The sequence below is a fragment of the Venturia canescens genome, chromosome 2 (assembly GCF_019457755.1).
Source record: "Venturia canescens isolate UGA chromosome 2, ASM1945775v1, whole genome shotgun sequence".
NCBI classification, from domain to species: domain Eukaryota; kingdom Metazoa; phylum Arthropoda; class Insecta; order Hymenoptera; family Ichneumonidae; genus Venturia; species Venturia canescens.
Genome location: NC_057422.1, coordinates 20,559,494 through 20,581,803, shown reverse-complemented (window position 1 = coordinate 20,581,803; position 22,310 = coordinate 20,559,494). Strand labels below are relative to the sequence as shown.

The window sequence follows — 22,310 nt, the reverse complement described above, 5'->3', positions numbered from 1 at the left end:
GCCATTGGCCTTACCTTTATCTACTACTAAATTATGACATATTTATATACCTAATATAGAACACTAGGGTGGGGTCCTTATTTGGGATGATTTCGAAATTTCAACCGGACCAGGCGGAAAAAGTTTCCAAATAAATAATAAAAAAAGTACGTGAAACCTGTAGCCTGTAAGTAAAAAAAAAAAAAAAAAAAACAGGCAAGTAGATCTGAATTCTCATTGAAATTGAATGGGAAAATTCATTGTCCTGACGGGAGTACTTCCCATTAAGGAGGATCTTGCATTACTTGTGATTCAAAAAAGCAACTGAACTTTTTTGCTCTCTCGATGATCAAAAAAACGATTAAAATTTATTCTCGCAATTATTAAAATTTTGTGAAACTTATTTGTTAAGATTGATAAATTTTGAATATTATGATAGCGGTTAAAATACTTTCGTAGTAAAATTGTCAAGCAAAGTGTGACAACAGCCCATCTTCTATTTACATGAATATGTATATCTATATTTTAAACCAGCTGGCTCATGGGATTGTCCAAACTTCCGCTGTTTATGCCGTTATTACTCGTTAACCTCAAAAAGTGTTTTTTCTTTTTCCATTCCCAAGTTATTTTCAACGTTAACAAGGGTTTTTTAAGACATCATTGGTCTCTAAAAACATTCTACTTTCTTATTTTCGTTTTTGATTCTTCAAAGTTGGGAGGATCCTATTACATTAAATTCAAATCATCACACAGGGAGTGTACCTGTCATAAGAGTCTATGTATAACCCTTCAAAAAATGTAATTTTGTTCATTGATTTCTCGATAACTAGACGGTAGATCCTCTAATAATTCCGGGAATAGACGCGTGGTGTATATTTCTAGCATATTTCAAAATGTCAAGTCTTAAAGTTGGAATTTTCGATTCCCATTAGATTCGCGTTAACTTCCTTAACCTACAGGCTACAAGTTTCGCGTACTTTTTTTATTATTTATTTGGAAACTTTTTCCGTAGGGTCCGGTTGAAATTTCGAAATCACCCCGAATAAGGACCACCCTAATAGAACACAACAATTATACGAATAACAAAAGATAATCACTTCAAAATAAATGAAATTCTATATTATTCCGAAAAAAATCTTTTTTATTAAGGAGTTTCAGTACAAAAGTCTAAATATTAAGAAATTAATCAGACTTGGTGATAATGTTGTTCAACGTCAAGTGCAAAAACAAAATTTTTTTCAAAATTTTCTTCTACTTAGTTATCGAGTAATTACGCATTAAAGCAGATTTCTTATGCCCGGAATGTACACCTATATATATGAAAACGCTATGCTTATACACGTGAACTTTAGTGATCAATTACTCGATAACTGTGTAGAAGAAAAATCTTAAAAAATTTGTATTGCCGAATTTGGCACTAAAGAATATGTTCACCAAATTTTATAAAATTCTAAACTTTTTGAAATTTTTTATGTTATTAGCATGGTTTAGCATGGCAACATTGTATTGCCTGTACCGAAACTCCTTAAGCAATTTTACTCTCCAATAAATCTATATAGTTGACTACAAAGTTATGAACATGCTCATGACAGTCATAAAGTATCATGACAAAGCTTTTGACCCTTTTGACCCTGGGACATATGCGGTTTCCACGTAGAACGTTTAGACGTGTTTTATGCTATGTAACCTGAGTGCTTTTCTGGACGGAGCTTTAATGTAATTTTGACTGAGCAGGTGGTAGAAAATTTGATCGATTCGGTGTATGCATGAGATTGACATTTGCAAGTCCTGGCGCCAAACTGTCAACATGATTAAAAGTACCGTGTTTTCGAGTTTATGAATAAAGAAAATCTGTGTGTAAACTCGAATCAGTCGGGGAGCGCGAGTGTGTTGGTTTTCCCACAGTGCACTTTAAACAGATTTATAAACTTTTACACGTGTAAGAAAGAAGTTCGACGGTTCAACATTTTTGACATCACTTTCGGTATCCCTATACGTTTACCCAACATTTTGTTCAAATCTCTAATTCATTTTCTCATCGGGCGGATTTCCGGATCGTAAAATGTTCATATCATTAAAATCGAATAAGCGGATTAATGAATGCCGTAGCTAATTTCGCAAATTTATTAACCAGGTAGGATCGCGTTGAAGATAAAATCAGCTAGCGAGTTATGACCGATAAAGAATTATGACAATGTTTCATATTTTTATGTGTTTGCGTTATGCACCATTCATTTTATTTTGTCTCCATTCATTAAAATAAGCATTGTACGCTATTCAAATATAGCGATCTCTTGAACATTCATGATTGCAGCGAATGCTGAACTAGATTTATCAATATCGGCAACACTGACATATTATTAGACCGTAACTTGTTTGAAGTCTCTTTGTTTCCTTCCATCCACTCTCGTACGATGCAAATAAATGGGATTGTATAAATTATAACCTTTGAGCCATTTAAAATGCTGATAATTTCTTTTATTTATTCAATGTTTCTTCGTTTATTTTTTACTTCAGGCATCATTAAATTTGCTGTCAAAATTGAGGACACACACTAAATATTGAGTACAGAGACGTACTCATATTGTTATTTTCCTCATTAATATCCACACGTTTGACAATCACATTGTAAAAGTTGTTCGGTCATTTGTCGGTTGTGTAATTTAATTTACCTCACTCTTTTATTGTTCATGGTGGAAATTTCGAGTGCTCGAGTTTCCAGGTACACACGTATATATCAAACACCGCACCGGCTTCTGTATATTTGTACATACGTGCTATAAGTATTGCAACGTTGTGAACTACGTGCACAAATGCTCGATGCAAGGGTGCAACGTGATGCAATATATAACTGCACGTATCTATTTAACTGTCTACATTAAAATTTGAGTCAGAAGGTAGTTTTCAATATAATTCAATGGGCTAAATGATAGAAAATACGCCCTTTTCGTATTAAGGAATAATTATATAAAGATCTGTATATATGAATTCATATATAAATGTATATTCCGTTGTATGCTTGGGCTTGTACTGTGCAGAACAAGCCGGGAGGTTGCCGCAGATTTACGCTCGGTGCGAAAATGAATTTATCGCAAACACGTGTTGGTGAGTGCAGTGTTAGTAAAACCGTTGCTTTCTTCCCCCTCTCCTCCTCGCTCTCTCTTCCTCCTTCTCTGTCGGTCTCTCTCTCTCTCTCTCTCTCTCTCTCTCTCTCTCTCTCTCTCTCTCTCTCTCTCTCTCTCTCTCTCTCTCTCTCTCTCTCTCTCTCTCTCTCACGTAGGTGCATGAGTTTGGGGATGGAGTGTACACAGAGGTTAGTGCAGGAGCTTTTTGGCACGGTCTCGCGATCAATTGTGCTTATGAGTTTCGTCCCTGGTGCTCTCGTGTGAGAGAAAAGGAGATGAAACAGAGTTGAAAGTACTCGAGAATCCGCGAATTAACTCATTTTCTCTCTTCCATTTTCTTTCCCTCGTAGATAAACCACAGTGTAGCATTTCCGCAACGATTGGCTTGATCTTTGAACTCGCTCGTGGAATTCTAAAATTATGAAAAATGCTCGTTTGCAGAGTTAAGCCGCGTGATAATAGCGTCGTAAATTGCCCAAGAGAAACAAAATAATTTGAAATAAGTATACAGCAATATTTCTACTAAAATTCCTTGATACCATTGTTATTCTTCTTCGAAACATTGACATCAATGTCGAAACAAAACGTCCAATTTGATTGTTCATCACTTTTTAAATAAAACACCATTGAGACTTTCTCGCGAGCTTTCTCAAATTGTGGGCGGAGGGTTGAGCCTTCATAATAAATTGAAATACCCGAAGGGTGCGCAAAGAATAAGATATTCACAGAGAGTGGATTGGTGAAAATCAATTTATTGGAAACACGTGACTCCCCTTATTTATATAAAGCACGTGAGGTCGAGAGAGGAGATCAATTTTGCTCGATATGCTCGTACAAGTAATTTTTTTCACTTTTATCTCGTTCCTCACGGAGTGGCATCTGAGAAAAATGCATCGCGCGTTAACTCAATATGGCAATACACGTAGTACGTATATATAGTGTGATCTGCATTTAAAATCGGTTGCGAGGTCAAGCGTTAAGAATATCGCAAGGTGAAAACTAGTGGAAAATGAGTCCAAATTTTTAAGGTAAACGGAATCTTGGTTTGAATCGAGAAATCTTGTATCGACGAGCGAAATCACTCAACTCAAATGCACATATATATTTATCTATACGTACATGCACACTGGCACGTGAATATCTATCGAACTATGTATCGATATATATATATACATATGTATAGTGGATAATCGATGAAGAAGAGACGCTTGAAAGGATTTCGAGACTCTGGGGCCTTCGGGACCGACCGTACATTCAATACATAGAACATCTTTATGCACACATACTGAGGCACATGTACCCGCGCGGATTATACGTATGTATGTGTATAATGGACGAAGAAACACGTCTCTTCTGGGAGTTTCTCGATTCGCTTCACCCCTCAAGACTGCGATTGCCTCCTTCCTCCACGGCAATGTCGTAACGATTCAATGGGCACTGTGACCCGAGAGAGGAAGTGCAGCGAAACTACTACGTGATTGAGACGGAAGGAAAAAAGAACTAGGAGAGACTAAAGAGCAGAGAAAGACACGAGGATAGGGGACGCGAAGAGGAAAGAAAGAGATGGAAAAGGAGGAAAATAAAAAAAGTCTCTCGCGTAAGTACATCGGGAAAACGTGCGATGGGTCCGATTTACCTTTTACCCTCATACAAATACCCACGCACACAAGCATCGACTTAGCACGCACTCACACTTTCGAACGCGACACTCCAGTCTCAGCGATAAGAGACTGAGTCTTCAGCAGCTTTTCCTGATCCTCTATTTCCACCCTTTCGCTATACTGCCCTACCATTTTTTCTTCCGAATCTCTTTCCACTCGCTTCCCCCTTCATCTTTTGGATATTTCAAGAGTTTCTCTACAGCGCGTAAGAAATTGCCACGCGTCCGTCGAGCACCGTTTCCATTTGTTTTTCCAAACTATCTTCCAGCAACCCTTCACATCCTCTGCTTCGCTATGTATTGCTTATACCGACACTTCTATGTAGAAGTATTTATATACCCTCGTGAGAATGTGTATATTTGTGTACGTGTATTATTATATACAACGTACTCGAAGACAGAGAGGATGAAAAACGTACGAGCAGGAAAGATATAAAAGGGTTCACAAGAAGCGTACAACGAGAGTAGAAAGAGTTTGTTTCTTCTGATGGCATTTCATCACATGGGAGGAGAAAAGCATCAACTACTTTAAAGAGTCTCTTGGGTATCTTTTAGATGGAAAGCTCGTCGGAATTGAGCCGATTGCGTAAATGTACCAACGAATGCCCGAAAATTTTTTGTTTTAGACCTTTCCTCGTATTTCCTTTTTCAGTAGTGATGAAAACTTGAGCAGTGCTCGCTGAAAAAATTGATAAAATTTTCGAATAGTGGCGGGGAATGCAACAGTTTCGGTACACGATCCGGTCAACTTTTCTGTTCCATTAACTGCGTTTTCTCTCGCGAAAGATTTAATCAGTAGAATTTGAGACTGCGAGGGCAGCGGAGGTTTTTCACTCTTCGATACATTTCATGCCAAGAGACCGAACAATCTCGCTGGAGTCGTGCCAGAAATTGGTTACGTTTTCTATCAGGCTTTACTACGTGCTCTTGACGTTGAGACAACAAAATCTAACGACAAAACAAAATTTTTCACTTCGCGACGCGAAGACCGTTGTTAAACTTCTCTCACAATCAGCTCGAGCCGTTTCAAGAATTCACAAAAGCGACAGGATCGCTTATCGAAATGAATTTTATCGCTCGTAGCCGGTTTTCCTCGTCGATACTTATGAAATTGTACCAGCAAAATAATAAGAAACGAAAGCGCGCTACATGGCTTCACTTCTGCATACAGTACACATTCATACCCGTATTGAGGCTGTTGAACAACATGCGAACTGTGTCAGGTGCCCTATACCTATAGAAATGTACGTGGAGAGTAAATTCTCGCGACCCGAAAGACATAAACTAGACTTTCGTATCAAACTGGATAGCGTAGTTTGGGCGCTTGATTGCAGGCAATTTCACAATTTTACCGTAACGGGGCTAAACTCACCCGGTGTGTGGGAGGATGCGAGAGTCAGAGAGAGACAGACTGTACCGCGATGCGAAACGTGTTACGGATAAACGAACTCGCGCAATTTCCAGCGAGGCTCAGACGCGAGAAAACGAAGTCGGGAATAAAAACGCGGCGGAAGCGAGGGAAGTGGAGACGAAGAGAAACAGAGAGCGAGAGAGAGAGAGGATAAAGCTTTATTAAAATATATAAATACATAAAGTTTTCCTCCGTGGAGGATCAGTTACGGGAGTTTTACTTCAACGTTGGAAAACATTTGTAAAAAACCATATTTTTCATCACGGTCTCAAATTTCTGGGTGTAACAAACGCTGTAGGTGATTATTTTACAGAATTTACGATATTCAGCAATATTTGTTTTACAGAGGAGGAAAAAAAAGTTGCTGAATCTAGCATTACTGTGAATTTTGTCTGACAAGTATTGAAAAGCGGTTTTGAACGAAGGTTCCCATCGTGTCAGCAGGTTCGCTCGGAAAATTTTTCGATTCACATCCGCGTAAATTCCGTTTTTTTTTCAGCTGACGAAACAATACTACCCATTAATTTTCGGAATGTTTTTCATCAGTTTAAAAGTTGTAGTTCGGACGTTTGTATACGAGCAAAATCCCCTGTTCTCAAATTCTCATAAAGCCATGACAGCACATTTAATCAGTATACGATTGTAATGAAAAATAATGAAGGCTTTCCGTAGTCAGTGAGCTTTGGTCATTCGAGGATTAATATTGCACAGAATAGAGTGTTTTCCAGGCACATTCTCATGGACAACAAACTTTGCGTGAACGCCGCATTGCTGTATATGAATTCAAATACGGACTATTTTACTCACTCTCAATTCCTAGCTCTTGGAATGAGAGAACGCTGTTACCGCAGGTCAAAGATATAGGAAATGGGAAGGCAGGGGGTCGGCTGTGTACACGGTAAATTCGTCACGGATAGTGTGACTGTGAAATTTGATGTTATAACTAATCATCTGGCAAAGGACATCGGGTTCCTCGGATTGGTCAAAGCCGACTCCGCACTTCGCTCGAAACATCGTAACCTCTCACAATTTATGCATATATGTATAATGATGAATGTGGGCCTGTATCTGTATGAGACGTATATTTTAGATACGCGAGATTCTGATGCGTGATATTCGCTTTTGGCCCACGGGTATCATAATTTTCAGTCTCGGGTGCACTTCGCGACATGTATGGGCTTCCGAGTACTTTGGCATCCAACTGGTCCACTACCGTTTCGCCGTAACTAGACTCGAGTGTAGTCCAACTAGAGTTATTCGTACGTACGAACGGCGTGCAATATAATATACGTCGCGATGAGTTTTGAGAACGAGCTATACGGCCAAGGGACATGGAGAGGGACTGACGAATACTTGATGCTGCTCCCGGGACAATTCGCGACAACGATATTATATCAGACGGAGAATTTCTCACTGTTTGCATACACTCCCGATAAATATATATGAATAATGTGAATGCGAATAGCTGTAAAGTTGGCGCTCGCTTTCCACCCAACCCCTTCGTACGTGTATGCTGATATAATGATCTCGTTACTCCGCCTCAGACCAGGTCAGGGTGTTGGACAAATATGAAAAGAAGAGAAGAGAGAACGTGTGCGAGAAATTTTAGAAGGTCTTCTTATTTTGTAGCCTCTTAATTCACTTATGAAGTCGTTAAACTAGTGTTTATTCAGCAAAATGGCACAGCCGATTCTATGGTGACGGTTGAGGCTCTGAAAAGCAAGCGTTTTGTTTGAATTTGTTGCAAAACAAAAACTCACTGCAACTTTTGAGGATAATTAACGTTTATTCATGCAATTAAGACTTCTTCCCTCCGCTATCAACGTTTATGTTGAGATTGTCGGGTGACTGGACAATTAATAACTAGTATACGTATGACTTGCACCTTTGTGCTTACGTGGAAGTAATTAATGATGGAGAAACACAATGTCACCTTGGCCCACCTTATAATTAATATCAAACAAAAGTCCATGTTATTTTTAACCACAATATATTATGGAGACCGCGGCAACACGATAAGAGAGGAAAACTCATCTGCCAGCCACTTGAGCTATTAACACATGAATTAAACTGAGTCGTTCCGCCTCCGTGTGTACACCACTCTGGCTTTCCACCATTTTTTATAGCACTGGAGCGTAATCTATCAACAGAATATGTACTAAATCAACAGTGATGATGATTATGGGAAGTTGACCTTCGGACAAAAGTAACTTTTTCATATTCACGAGCTTTCCTCCATTTGATCACTTGACTTCTCGCAAAAAAAAGTCCAACCTGAGATTTCATATTTCAATAATTTTGCGAGCATCTAACGATGTGAATATTTCTTTTACTGACTGTTAGAATATTATTTTTAATATTCTGATAGAATTTGATATTTATACATTCCTTATTACCTTAGATATTTCCTTAGTATCTTGATAATTTATACGTTTCCTTAGTACCTTATCGGAATATTAAAAATAATATTCTGACTGAACAAATTCTGAAAATTCTAAAAATATTATATTTAATATATATTTTAATATTAAAAATAATATTCTGACTGAATAAATTTTGAAAATTCTAAAAATATTATTTTTAATATCCAGTTAAGGTACTAAGGAAATGTATAAAATGCAAAAAAATTCTTATTTTCAGGCAGAACAAAGTGTATACGAAATGCAGATGTGATGAGTTCACCATGCAAATATCGACAATGCATATGTTTAGGAAGAAATATATCATGAAACCAATCCTGGATACACATGTATTCGTTCGGACGTTGTTGGTATAAAGAATATCGACGCAACCGGGATATAAAGGTGAACAAAATATTGGAGCTTCATTGGTGTATCACGAGCTGCTAGAGACTTGATGTTTAAATTGTGGAAAAATGAAAACTCCTAGAAGTTATCGCGTTTAATTAAAATAGAAGAATTTACATAATGGAATGCTGAATGAAAAATTGGTTCGTAATTAATAGTTGAATAAATGTGCGCGAAAAATTGACACAAACAAAGTTAATTAGACGAGAATGAATGCCTGAAGTTTGAAATGAAAATCAGGGAAACGGAGATGCAGTTTCGTACGAAAAAAGTTTGAAAGGATAAAGAGAAAGGGCCTGCATAGCTTTTCATACTCTGTTTTAGAGTATAACTGTATAGAATGAGACGTTATTTTCAGGGATCCGTTAAACTTGGTGGTTTGGCTGCCGATACGGAGCGAACGAAAATTGCGAATTACCGGCTTATATACGGTGATACGAGCTTCAGAAAACCGTGTGTGCTTCTGTCGTCATATATACAGGTATGTGTGGATCATGAGCTCTGTACAGTCTGCTGTTTGGACTCCCCTTTATTGCCATTGGGGGCTGGATGAAAGGGGGCTGCATTTTTAATCGAGCAACGAACGCGTCCACATTTTCTACACATTGCTCGTATCTACATATATCTACATGTATATGTGTTTATGAATTTACATGGCGCACTCGGTATCAAATGATTCAGTGATATCTCATACTTTTTTTCATTTAAAAAATGTCTTTTGAAGAATGCTACAATTTAACGGGAGCGATAGAAAAATCTTTCGAGAATTCCTCATTCATAATATCAAATTGCTTCAAACTTGATTCATTTGGCATGCGAGTGTATTTTCATTTGTCGTGAAGATTTTTGGAAATATTTTTATAAAAAAAGCCGCGCATTGCTTTTTCGCTGCGAGTTATTGATTCGAGTTCACCTCAAAAATTAAAACTAATTTTCATATTTTATTTTCATTAATTTATTCGACGCAGCAGCGGTGGAGAATTCTCCATGCATACAATTTGCTGTTGCGGCTCGCACAATCTTTCGCGGTACGGAGGCGAGTATACATGCTCGCGAGAGACTTCAATTCAAAATTTATTGTTTCCTCGGGCGTTCGTGCGTGGTAAATGGAACGGTATGAAGTCGAGAAAAATAATAAGAAAAGAGAACGTGGAGCTCGACCGTGCTACGGAGAGCTCGAGTTTTTGCCAAAAGAAATACACGTGGTACTTGACAAAGTGGTCATCGATTTTTTATTTACAGTCCTGAAAGTAAGTCTTTTTTAGTCGAGAAAAATTGAACAATCCTATAAACTATTTTCTCTTTTTCATTCGTTTTTAATGCGCATCTCTACTTTTGCTGCAACGAAATATTTTTTATAAGCAAAACTATATTCGTTTTTTCATCGATTAAAAATGAAAAACTTATGAATATTTGGGCCTCAGAGCTTCGACGACGGCGATGAAGTTTGCAACGTTCGAGTCCAACGAAATGAGCGAAAAAAAAACATCTGTAATTCACAAACTTCAGCGTCATGCTCGACATTCTTTTAAGGAGGGTGGATCACGAAATCAAAATAATCAGAATTTGATAAAATTTGGTGATAACATTCTTTGGCATCAAGTATACAAATACAATTTTTTTCCAATTTTTTTACCACTTGGTTATCGAATAATTGAGCGTTAAATCGAACTTCTTATGCACAAGATGTATAACTGTATATATGTAAACTCTATGCTTATACACGTGAACTTTAGTGTTCAATTACTCGAGAGCTATGTGATAGAAAAATCTAAAAAAATTTATATTGTCTTATATATCTTTAAAGAATACATTTACCAAATTTTATTAAACTCTTATCATTTTGAAATTCTTAATATTTTTAACATGGTTTAGCATGGCAACATTGTATCGTCGCGATCCACCCTCCTTAAGACACCGTTGAAAGTTCCAAGTTCAATAGTATCCGGAATACATTCTCGCGCATAAACTGTCGGGGTCGAGGTTTGCCGAAGTCGGTTCCGTATCACACGTACGTGTTTGCGTTTCACGTATGCGTACACATAAGCACAGAAGTTTGTCAGAGAAATGAGAGGAGAAAATGAGGTTTGATGGGTGCTCTTGGTGGACGAGAATATGCACGTGTTTCTAAGGGTTGTTGCATGTGCTCTCTGCGGTGCTTTGTACTCTCGGGAACGCGAGTTCGTGCGAGAGCAAGAGCGCCGCGATAGAGCGAGCATAATGTCGGTGACACCGTCTAATAATGGTTTCCTTTGTGGACGAGAATCAGGCCTAGGTAATAGGTAATACTGTCCGGAAAGCTGTCTCCGAGCTAGTTTTCGAGTTATACTCGAACCGCGCAGTACACGCAAATACATATGTGAACGTAGGGCGAGTAAGTACACCCGTGAAAATACGTGTATGTATTGTGAGAGTGCGTCAACCTCGCAAATTTACTGCTCTTTGAATCAAAAATCGAATACAAACGACTGCGCTGACCGAGAAATGTAAAGAGGAAAAAAAGTGTTCAGCAAAGTTTTAATATTCTTTTTCGATAGGAAAATATTAAACGGTAATATTTGACGTGAAATCCACTGTAAAATTCACCGTGATATGTTTGACTGCGCGCGGGGACAAGTTAACGAGAAGTATTCATTCCTGGTAACGCACTGCAGAATTTTTAATATTTTGCGAAATTTTCAGTTTTATAACAGTAAATGTTGCAGATGAGACATCAAGATTTACTAAACACTCCGATAAAAGCTCCTGCTTTGAAAAATAAATATTACTTAATTTATAGGGCAATCCAATTTTTCACCCGTAATAATATTATGAATTATCTACAGCTCGTCATTTCACTATCGTTACTCACGGTAGTTTTTCAAATTTAATTCTCTCCGTGTGAAGAACGTTGTTTCACAAAATTCCTTATTTTGAGACGTCCAACGGTCAAACTCGGTGTAAACTAATGAAGAAAATATCATGACTTCTAGAGATTTCCCCTCACGTGGAATTGAGTAGGAAGAAATGTGCAGCGTTTAAAACTTCGTTTTCATTATCGTTTCCATTCGTCAGATACTTCACTAGGATCAACCACGCAAACTCTTTCTCTGTGTATCCAGTCTATAAAATCGTGTTAAATAAAGAAACGATCCGAGATAGCACTAGTGAGATAATGAAGTGAAAAAACGTACTTTGAAGTTTGGTGGATAGTCAAGGAGAGTGCCAGCAAAACGGTCTCGCTATTTTGGTCTGACCGCTCCGAAACTCGAAGCAGTAGAAAAGTTTAAAAGTACTTACTGGAAAAAAGCAGAAAACAGATCGCGAGACGCGAGAGGGAAAAAATATACGCGGTCATTGAAGTTCGAAAGTATTTCTTGAGTGAAAATTTCTCGTTTCGTGCCCACGTACCTCGACATAAACTGTTGGGTATCGACGCTCGTGTATACAGGCAGGAGAATTTTTTGTACCTATACACGTATGTTTAGATTTATACAAAGGTATGTACAGCGATTGTCACGGTTTTGAGCGACCTCAACGGCACTCTGGAGTACAATGATATCAACCAATGTATATACGAATCAACAGCAAAACCAACAGCATGAAGTACACCGATAGGAACGCGTCGCAACTATATATGGTTAACACATTCGTTCTCTCGTACGCGTGTGATCGAGGCAGCGTTGGCAGAGCGCAAATTTTCTCGTCGCCCTCGAAATCTTGCGTTATACGATCCTCTATCGCGTGTTTCGCTTCGATTGACAATTTCGACTATGATCTATACCGTGTATACCTCCGATCGTGTTCCCCACGCATTTTCGTATTAGAAACGAATTTTAGTGGGTTCTCGCGATCAATCGAGTCTCTAGAGTACAACGATGTAATTAAGGAGGGTGGCTACACTCGTCAAAATGATAATAAATTGATCAAATTTGGTGATAATGTTCTTCAACATCAAGTGCGAAGACACAATTTTTTCAAAATTTTCTTCTGCTTAATTATCGAGTAATTACGCATTAAAGCAAATTTCTTATGCCCGGAATGTATACCTATATATATGGAATGACGCTGAAGTTTGCAACGTTGGAGTTCAACGAAATGACTAAAAAAAACCCTCCAATAATTGGAGTAATTCTCCAATTTCATTTCCTGTCGAATTCGCAATTCGTAGTTTTTCAATCTGCACTGACACTTAGTTACGTAAAAAATTGGTGAATTACAAATGTTTTTTTCGTTCATTTCGTTGGACTCCAACGTTGGAAACTTCAGCGTCGTATATATGAAAACGCTATGCTTATACACTTGAACTTTAGTGATCAATTACTCGATAACTGTACAGAAGAAAAATCTTAAAAAATTTGTATTGTCAAATTTGGCCCTAAAGAATATGTTCACCAAATTTTATTAAATTCTTATCATTTTGAAATTTTTAATGTATTTAACATGGTTTAGCATGGCAACATTGTATCGTCGGTAGCCACCCTCCTTAAAACGATTTTCAATAGTTATGCAAGTAATTAAGGAATCACGCTGAGAATTAACGATAAGAATTGCATCACATTGTTGATTCTTTTCTCCGTCGAATACTTCTGTGCCATAAAATGTGCATGTAAATATTGTTTGCAAACACAATACTTTATTGTATTGCAGTTTATGCTTGAAACCTCAGAGTTATGTGTCCATGTGTCGGTGCTCGGTAACTTTCACGGCCTTGATTTAAAGGCGATCGATTCGGTCGTGACACATACACACATATTTATTGCAGTGGAGCTCTCGGATATTCAATACGATCGGAGCCACAGACTTTCCCTCCGCCCTCTCACGCGATATTATACTTTTTTATTCGTTCCTCTCTCCTTCTCTATATATAGATCTGCATGCGTAGGTGTGTTGAACTAATAAATTGTTTTTTAGTGTCCCGTGTAATATTCGTATCCGATTGTAAGGCCATGGAGGAACGCCATTTTAAATCGTGAGAGATACTTTGGCATAATTTTGGTGATTCTCATAAAAATCCGCCCTGAGGAGAATACAGACGACGCTGAAGTTTGCAACGTTGGAGTCCAACGAAATGAAGGAAAAAAAAAACATTTGTAATTCACCAATTTGTTTATTTCACGAAGTATCGGTGCAGGTTGAAAAACTACAAATTGCGAATTCAATGGGGAACGAAATTGGAGAATTACTAGAATTATTTGAGAGTTTTTTTAAATCATTTCGCTGGACTCCAACGTTGCAAACTTCAGCGTCATGAAAACAGCGATCATTATTCAAGTCAGGAAAATTTCGAAAAAATTTGTCCAAATCGAGGTTCTGAGGTAATTTTTTATAAAGAACACGTTCGTTTCAATTGGAAATGATTCTCCGTCGCAATAAATAATTGCAGCTGTACAAGGATCATCGGATTGAATATATATTACTATAAGAGTCCCAATTATTCCCATTTTTACATAAAAAATCGAAAAAAAAACTTTCGTTTTCACAAGCATGCGCTACGAAGGTTGTTGCTGCGTATATTAAAAGAGCATTTATAATTGAATGGATGTTTATAATCCATGTGTTTATATACACAATAGACCATGAGTGTACTCTTTAATGTCATTAGCATAGCCATTATTCGACGAGGTCAAATTCCTGGAGCCTATCGTAATAGTTTGGGAAAAGTGTGTATCGAATGGCGAACGTACGTGTGTGGATAAACGATTATGTAACATTGATACCGTGCGCAGATATATGCGAGTGTAATGTAAACGGTAAAACGCGAAGTATTTGTGTGGGTAAAGTTTCGAAGTAAAGGAAATCCGTTATGGTTTATGGGATGGTGCGGAGAGAGAATTTTGAAAATCCGTAGGATTAAACCGTTCATTCGTCCAAAGCGTTCTACTATGGACATCATTAAGGATGGGAGCAAAAAATGCGAAAAAATGTTTGTTAACTCCCGGAGTTTTTCATGCGAAAATGAAACGCGTGAATAAAGCGCGATATTCGAGTTCTTAATATGCATGAAAAACGCACGCGGCTGTTATTATTTTTCCTCCTGATAACCGTTTAATTGGCAAATACTCCTGATTGCGATAAATTAGATGTTTTTTCGCTTTTTTAATTGGCATGCAAAAAGAATTCTTTTTTCATCGTACGAATATCGCGACTTTCTCATGCGCTGACTAAAGATGCATGGTAATCATAGTTTTTTCTTCCACATAACGAGGGTAAAGTCATTTCGAAAGAGCATTGAAACAATAGCGGTTTTGTGCAATTTGCACATACCGCGGTGTGTTGCAAAAACATTTTCAGACGCATGGATTTTACTTTGCTTTGTGTCATTTCCACGCCGTTCATTTCCCTCGCGATACAACCAGTTGAACAGTTACTTTCTACCGTATTATTTTGAGAAACACGTAAAAAGTTTGATCAAACGATTTGTATCGTTTCCTGCGAGACCCTGATGCAAATTTCATTACCATTTTGAATTTGTAGATGCAGGGAATATGAGACACAAAGTCCCCTTTTATTTGTACCGTCAATGACGTTTTGGTGACTTTCGAAAGAGGCACACCGAGTTGACGCGGACTCGGTGAAAGGTGAAAAAGAGAGTGGACGGTTTCAAGTCCAAATCATTATTACTGCACGTGTTTGTAACGAAAGTGTATCCGTGTACGAGTCGCATGTCGTGCTGTCGCAATTGGAGCATCACGTAGTCACGCAAAGTGTCACTTGCTTAGTATTTTTTAATTCTTGATGAAATGTGAGATCGCTGACGCTGCTTGGTTGACAAAAGCTACAACGATGATAAAAAAACAAAATAACAATGTACAGTAACGACATTTTGGATGTAACGAAAAGCAGACCATTATCATGAATAATAAATCTCCACTTCGAAAATTGAGTGACGTCGCTTCGAATTTTTCGTACGAGGCAAAAATCCGAGCGGGTAATTATGCCACGTACGTGCCGCCGAAATTCGCTCGACACCTCTGAGAATGTACTTTTTCCTGACACTCTTTTTTCCAGAGCCGTTCAGTCACAATTCGACGAGAAATAATGCCGATGATTTGTCAAAGTCACCAATTCTCGAGGCGTCTACACCAACGAAAAATTCCCATCGCGCTTAATCCATAGAATTTTGTGCAACAGTTCCGCCTTGCCGTTAGCCATGAATCAAGCCACATGTGGCTCCGATTATATTGCTCTCTCGTGCATATTCTCCGTATCGATGCCTCGTGAAGCTGATCGACTCAAATCAACCCACTTTCGCTTCAATTGCACAGTATTTCCCAATCAACTTCCCCGCGCAGTGGTGGATTCGAAACGTATGTTTTTTTTTTCGTAAAGCATATCGATTGGTGTTTTATTCTCGTTACGATTTTACAGATTTTTTCGAATTTGGTATATAAGTAATTTTTTCGAAACAATTGTTGAATGAATGGGATGAAAATACATACAAAAGTCTGCATGCGGGTGCAGAAGTGTTGAAATTTTGGATTATGGTTTGGTCCTTTGAGTTTTTTTTTTTCCAAACCATCACCCGTTTTATGGGGACCAATTGATTCCCCTTTGTCAATCTCATCGTAGCCAGCACGGTTCTGATTTCATTGAATTCATCATCACATAATTAGATACTTTTTTCAGGCTACGAACTTTCGGCAGCTCCGGATAGAAGAGACCATTTCTTTTGATTCAATTTAAGGGGACTTGAGAGAAAGCCAGACAGGGAAAGCGCTTCGATTTGACCAGAAAAAGTAGTGCTGGTCATCACTCAATGCTCTATCAATTATTTAGTTTGGCTCTTTTTTTAGACCATTTTTTTTTGCAATAGTGAACCTTTTTTTGTGCACGTGAAACCCGAACCATCTGGAAATTAACGAGGAAAAAAAGAACGCGATAGAAAAATGGATTGATGCGGTTTCGGGGCTCGGGTCCCGAACGGCAATTGGAAACTTCGTCCAGTGGACTACTCCTCACCCCACTGTTTCGAATATATCAACCCTACTTTTTCAAGATTTTCCATTCCCACTTTCTTTACCCATGGGAAAAACGTATGTGCAAGGGAGCTCCGACACTCTTTGCGCGGTAATCCTTAAAGCTTGAAATCTCTTTTTGTCCCTCTTGCTATTTCTCACTCTTTCTTAGCAGGGAGGATGCATGCACCGGAAGTGACATTATGGAACTTTACAGAGCTCTTCAAAAAACATAATCCATGAGAATCTCGTAAATAAGATAAAAATTTTGTGGATTTTTTTTTTCCATTAAATGTCAATGAATAATTCCACAGAATTTATTGTGCAATTAAAAAATTTAAGGAATAAGTGGGTTTCGTACTTCATCTCGGTGTCACAATTGCGTCTGCAATTTTTTTCAAAAGTTATTCCACCTTCATGAGCACCAATTCCGAGTTTTATCGAAAAATGATTTTTCCATCGAAATGACCAAGAAGTTATGAACCATAAAAAGAAATCAAGACTTTCTCTCGATGTCGTATGACCCAAATTTTCAAACTACGCTGTAACTTGGAATTTATTTGGACGCTCGAACTCACCGGCGCATAAAAAAAACAGGCAGGCTGCATTCTTCAGTGATCGAGTAATCCGAGACTCGCGTACGGTATCCATATCGTAAGATTTTGTCGATGCGACCAATCCGTAAGTACTATCTGTCGCAGAGCTTCATCCAACACAATATCTGCCTTCCAGAGGTATTACGAATGGAAAATACTTCGTCACTCGGGATTGAGTCGCACTTTCATCAGAACAATCATCCAGTGGATTATTAGAAAGAATATTTCTGAGCTCTTTTGAGCGAGCTAATTTACTTCGATGCTTGTAACATCTTGATGTTTTGACCGCACTTTTTTCGCCACTCTTTCAAATATTTATCTTTGCTTTACACAATTGAAATCATTATTGAAATGCGAGAAGAGATCACAAAACGAACAAAAAATTCACGGATCACATAAATTTTTGGCACGAGGGGTGACGATTCGTTCACAAGTTGCACTCCAGACCGCAGTACCAGATCCGGAAACGAATAAAAATGTAGAAATTCAGCCGAAGGAAAGCCGGATTTCTTGTTATCTGACACGTATACGGGGACTGAACAACACAGAACCACTGCTTCGGAGCGTAATCCCTTTCACCGACGCACTAAATAATCCGAAAGTATCGATAAATAAAATACGTTATGAAAGATTATTCTTGGTAATTGGCGCGTTTCGAAAGAACCCTTCGTATTTTATATTCGTCGCACAAAATAAATGTCCGGCGTCGAATACACAGGAAATTGTTGCGCACTATACTTGAAATGGAGCGAAGAAAAGGCGATCACTGATCACGATCGGTTTTCAAGAGCGCACTTTTCGTCGGGTTAACGAATTGATTTTAAAAAATTGCAACAAGTTCACCTATATTATGATTAATAACAACGCCAACGAAGCCAGATAAAAGTTGATAAAAAACGCTGAGATGCTTCATCGAATATGGTGTCTCATGATTGCCGATTTTTTTCTTTTTCAGATACGAACGTTCGACACTTTTGCACAAGTCACAAGCGCGCCTTTCAACGGTCGCACGGCAACTGAGCGTCGGGACGCGTAACCCCACTGGAATCCCCCTCCACTAGACTCGACGCGATCTCTCTTTCTCTCACCCCCTACTTTTCGAGATCCCGGCTTCCCCTCCCGCTTGTTCGCTGCTATAGACCTTTACCGCTTCCTTCTCGTATTCGGAATTTCCTCTTTTTCTCCTCCCTCTCTCGACCACTCGACCCCACCACTTCCTCCTTCCCCTGACAAGATTTACTCTCTCTCTCTTGCTCTACCTTTTACGCACCCCCGCCACTTTTTGCTGCCTCGTGCCGCGACCGACGACTGCATGGACAAACGGTCTGTGCAAGAGCTGCATTCTCCCGGACACCCTCGTCTGCACCCCGAAGGGGTGCGTGTCTGCATAAAAAGAAAAACGTCCAAGGGCGCCTTTTTCATTCTCCACAACTCATTGACACGACGCGAAAGCAAAAGGAGGGGTTCGTGAAATTGTTTGGCTCATCCTAACCATCAACTTTCAAGTTTTATCGTAAATTGCCTCGTCCTGAACTCGGTCAAACGAGTTGAACTGTTCCCCTCTCCTGAGCCCTCTGTTGTGAGACTTCGGAGCAATTGCATTACAAACTAATTATCCTTGATCGAGAAAGATTTGAGCTGATATAATATTGAAGATACTCGGTAAACAAATTCGAAAATGTAATACGAATACTCCAAGTTCGACCATCGTGTATGGAAACCGCTACAAATGTATCAATGAAACAATTTATCCAAATGATCAAACTCATTCATTCATTTTATAACTTAATAAAATGATCCTTTCGATGCTCCCTTTTGAAAAGTTCACGTTTCAATAGATTTTTAATCATATTTTCCGAAAACTAAACATTTTTATGCGCATTACCAAAGCCTCGTCGTTCTTCCTCCACACGCGTGGCATTGTACTCCGAAACGTCGAAGGGTGCTGCCACCGTGGTTAGGAATCTGAAATAAGGGCCGAGGAAGGGAGAGGGAGAAAGAGAGTGGCAGGCTGTTTTGTCCCCTCCGATCCTTTGTGGCAGGTGGTTCTTTCTCCGCTGGGCCAGCCGGGACACGGACCATGGGGAGTACCCAATGTTTTCACTGTTCGATGGGTATCGGGGATGGGCACATGGAACACCATAAACCACGAGAATTTATACCTTACAAAATTTACATTACGCCCTTTTGTTTCGAACGATGCGTAGGTACATTATATTGATCGATATACACATTTATAGTACGAGTTTGAATTTTTTTACTATCGAAAAACTTCGGGGAGCGGTGTTATATTTCAGTTCGACTACGCATATGGATTAATGCACAGCCGGCCGATGTGCAGAGCAGCCCTCGAAGATTTCTCGTTTTAAGAAGCTACCCTCCTCATGAAGTCTGGCTCACTTCCTGCTCCTCGAAGGAACTGCCATTTTCGAGATATTTCGATATTGCTCATCGTTTCTCGAAAAAGCTTTCTATTCTGGTTTATACGTTATTGGAACGTATAAATAAGAGAATCGAAGGGAAATCAGGTCACTTGTAAATTGGATGATGATGAAAAATGGTTCGTGCAGTGAAAATTTTATTTCATATGATAATTTGACATTTTATCAGTAATTCGTTTTAACGACGAGGAGTCAATAAAAAAAAAACCCGCATGAGAAGTTACATAACCGGTATCCATTGGTTCACTAAATATATCATAAAATACTAATTAAAAATAATTAACAAATATTTTCTTGCACATGTTTAATGACCATCGAAATAATGAAACATTTTCAGCATGTCGTCAACGTACTACTTTTTATAGAACTCATTGACATCGAGATATTTTTAAATACGCCTACGGTATGTGCGCGAGCTACAAAAATAAAAATGCGAGCCGGAATAGCTGGTGCGGTTACGTGCAGCCTCAATCCATTCTCTTCAATCTCGTCGTCGATATGTGTGTGGACATAACACACTGCTGTGCAGAGCGATGCGAAGATATAAACTCATGAATATATATATGTATATGTTCGTAATTTGCTGTTGAACTGCAATCGAGCAGGTGCAACGTTGCACGAACCTCGCGCTTGACGAATGGAGAAATTAAAGGCTTTCGTTTGCGAGAGTATATCACGCCCGATCCTCTCCGCAGCTCCTAATTAAGAGCTCTCTCTCTCTCTCTCTCTCTCTCTCTCTCTCTCTCTCTCTCTCTCTCGTTTTCTTTCTGTCTGTCTTTCCCTTCCCCTGTCTATCTCTTCTGCTAGTGAAAATTGCAACGTTGAATAAATTTAGGGAGGAGCACGTTGAAGCTGTCAAATAAATACGAATGAGCGGAAAATTTCGTTGTTTGCCTTTTCATTAAAAATTGCAAATGCGCCGTTCGTCGATGTTCATTTTTTTTCGTATTTTTCGAAGTGTGTTCGCGGCTCGAAAAATGATTCCGTTGCTATGGTTTTACACCGATTTTCATAAACGCAACGCTGTATTCGTTGCAAGGGTGGGCAACTTCCGAAATGTTATCGATATTCAATGAAATATTCCAGAAATTTTTCAGCCAAATTGCTCCATCAGGTTAATAAAAATGTGTAAATCTGGTGAATTTATTCGATCGAACGCATCGAAATGTATTGGAAATGTTGTTGCTGTTGGTTCGACCGCTACGCCATATATTTTATTCAACCAAAAGAAAGCTCGGTATGAGAACAAGCATCTATCTGCAAGCGCACGTGCCTCTTTTTGCGTAAAATGCGAAGAAAGGAATAAAAATTACATACACATGCGCGCGAAAAAAGAAAAAAATCAGAGGTCCGGGACTAGCAAACGTGGTCAACGATTTATCTGTGAGGGAGGGAGCAGAATGACCACGTCGATGTAGGATGAGAAAGCACGAAACAGGCTCGAGAAAGAGGAGGAGAGACAACTCTGGAGAGTCTCGACCAGCACCTGCCGCGTACTTTCGTCTCTTACGATGAGTGTACATGCATATACGCGCGTGTAAATTTATATAAGGATATTTCTTGATGGGTACGTCGGTCAATTTTTGCATGAACCTCGTATTTAAAAAAAAAAAAATAAAAAAAAAATTATTCAAAAAAATCGCACGTAGCCTTCGTTTGCAATGGACGCTTCGCTTATGCGCTATCAATTGTACTTGGGAATATTTGTGAAAATGTTGATTGCCAAAATATGTCGTACGTGGCTGCAGAGAGTTGAATAAAAGTTAAAAATTCAATTTAAATAGGGAAGGCAGAATATTTATTGTAACAACTGTAGTTAAACTTTAGTGATTTCGGAAAAGTATTCAAATTTTTTATTCTCTCATCGCGTGAGTTGTGACCCGTTGGGAATTAAAAATTTGCCGAAAAGTTATTCAACTGAAATTTTTTTCTGCTTTAACGCTCCGCGGATCTGTAACTCGCTGTTTCCAAAATTGTATTTGAAATAAATAATTCCAGTTATTGCCTTTTTTTCAACTTTATGGAATGCAACGGACGACTCATCTTCTTTTATGTGTTCAAACGTTTTTCTATCCCGTGACTGATCGACGAATAGCAAAAAAGCCCGTTATGGGCTCAAATGGAAAAAAACAATTGCTGGGCTACGCCCGTAAAATCTCGCTTGTCCTCTAATAAAAAGTTCATGAGCTCGAAATGTATCGAATTATATCGAAATATCGAACTCTTGAAGCCTCTTTATTCGTGCTGTGATTGGTCGCTTTGAAATCTCGAATTTAAAGTCCTGCTCTTAGTTTGATAGTTTCAACTGTCAGATTGACAGTTCGTGTATGCGCAGTTGATTATATCAACCAACA

The 22,310-nt window shown here is 38.6% G+C and overlaps 1 protein-coding gene across 2 annotated transcripts in view; it reads right to left on the bottom strand.

Moving 5' to 3' along the window:
* ed (echinoid) overlaps positions 1-22,310 on the bottom strand; it is a 288,562-nt gene that overhangs the window by 13,259 nt on the left and 252,993 nt on the right. The window contains exon 1 of one of the 2 annotated variants that reach the window (XM_043410993.1): positions 17,498-18,518. The exons of the other annotated variant lie outside the window; for it this stretch is intronic. Within the exon in view, the coding sequence (XP_043266928.1) occupies positions 17,498-17,570 (73 nt within the window). The 5' untranslated portion in view covers positions 17,571-18,518. Of the gene's footprint in view, positions 1-17,497; positions 18,519-22,310 lie in introns of those variants that run through there. 2 annotated transcript variants of the gene reach the window in all.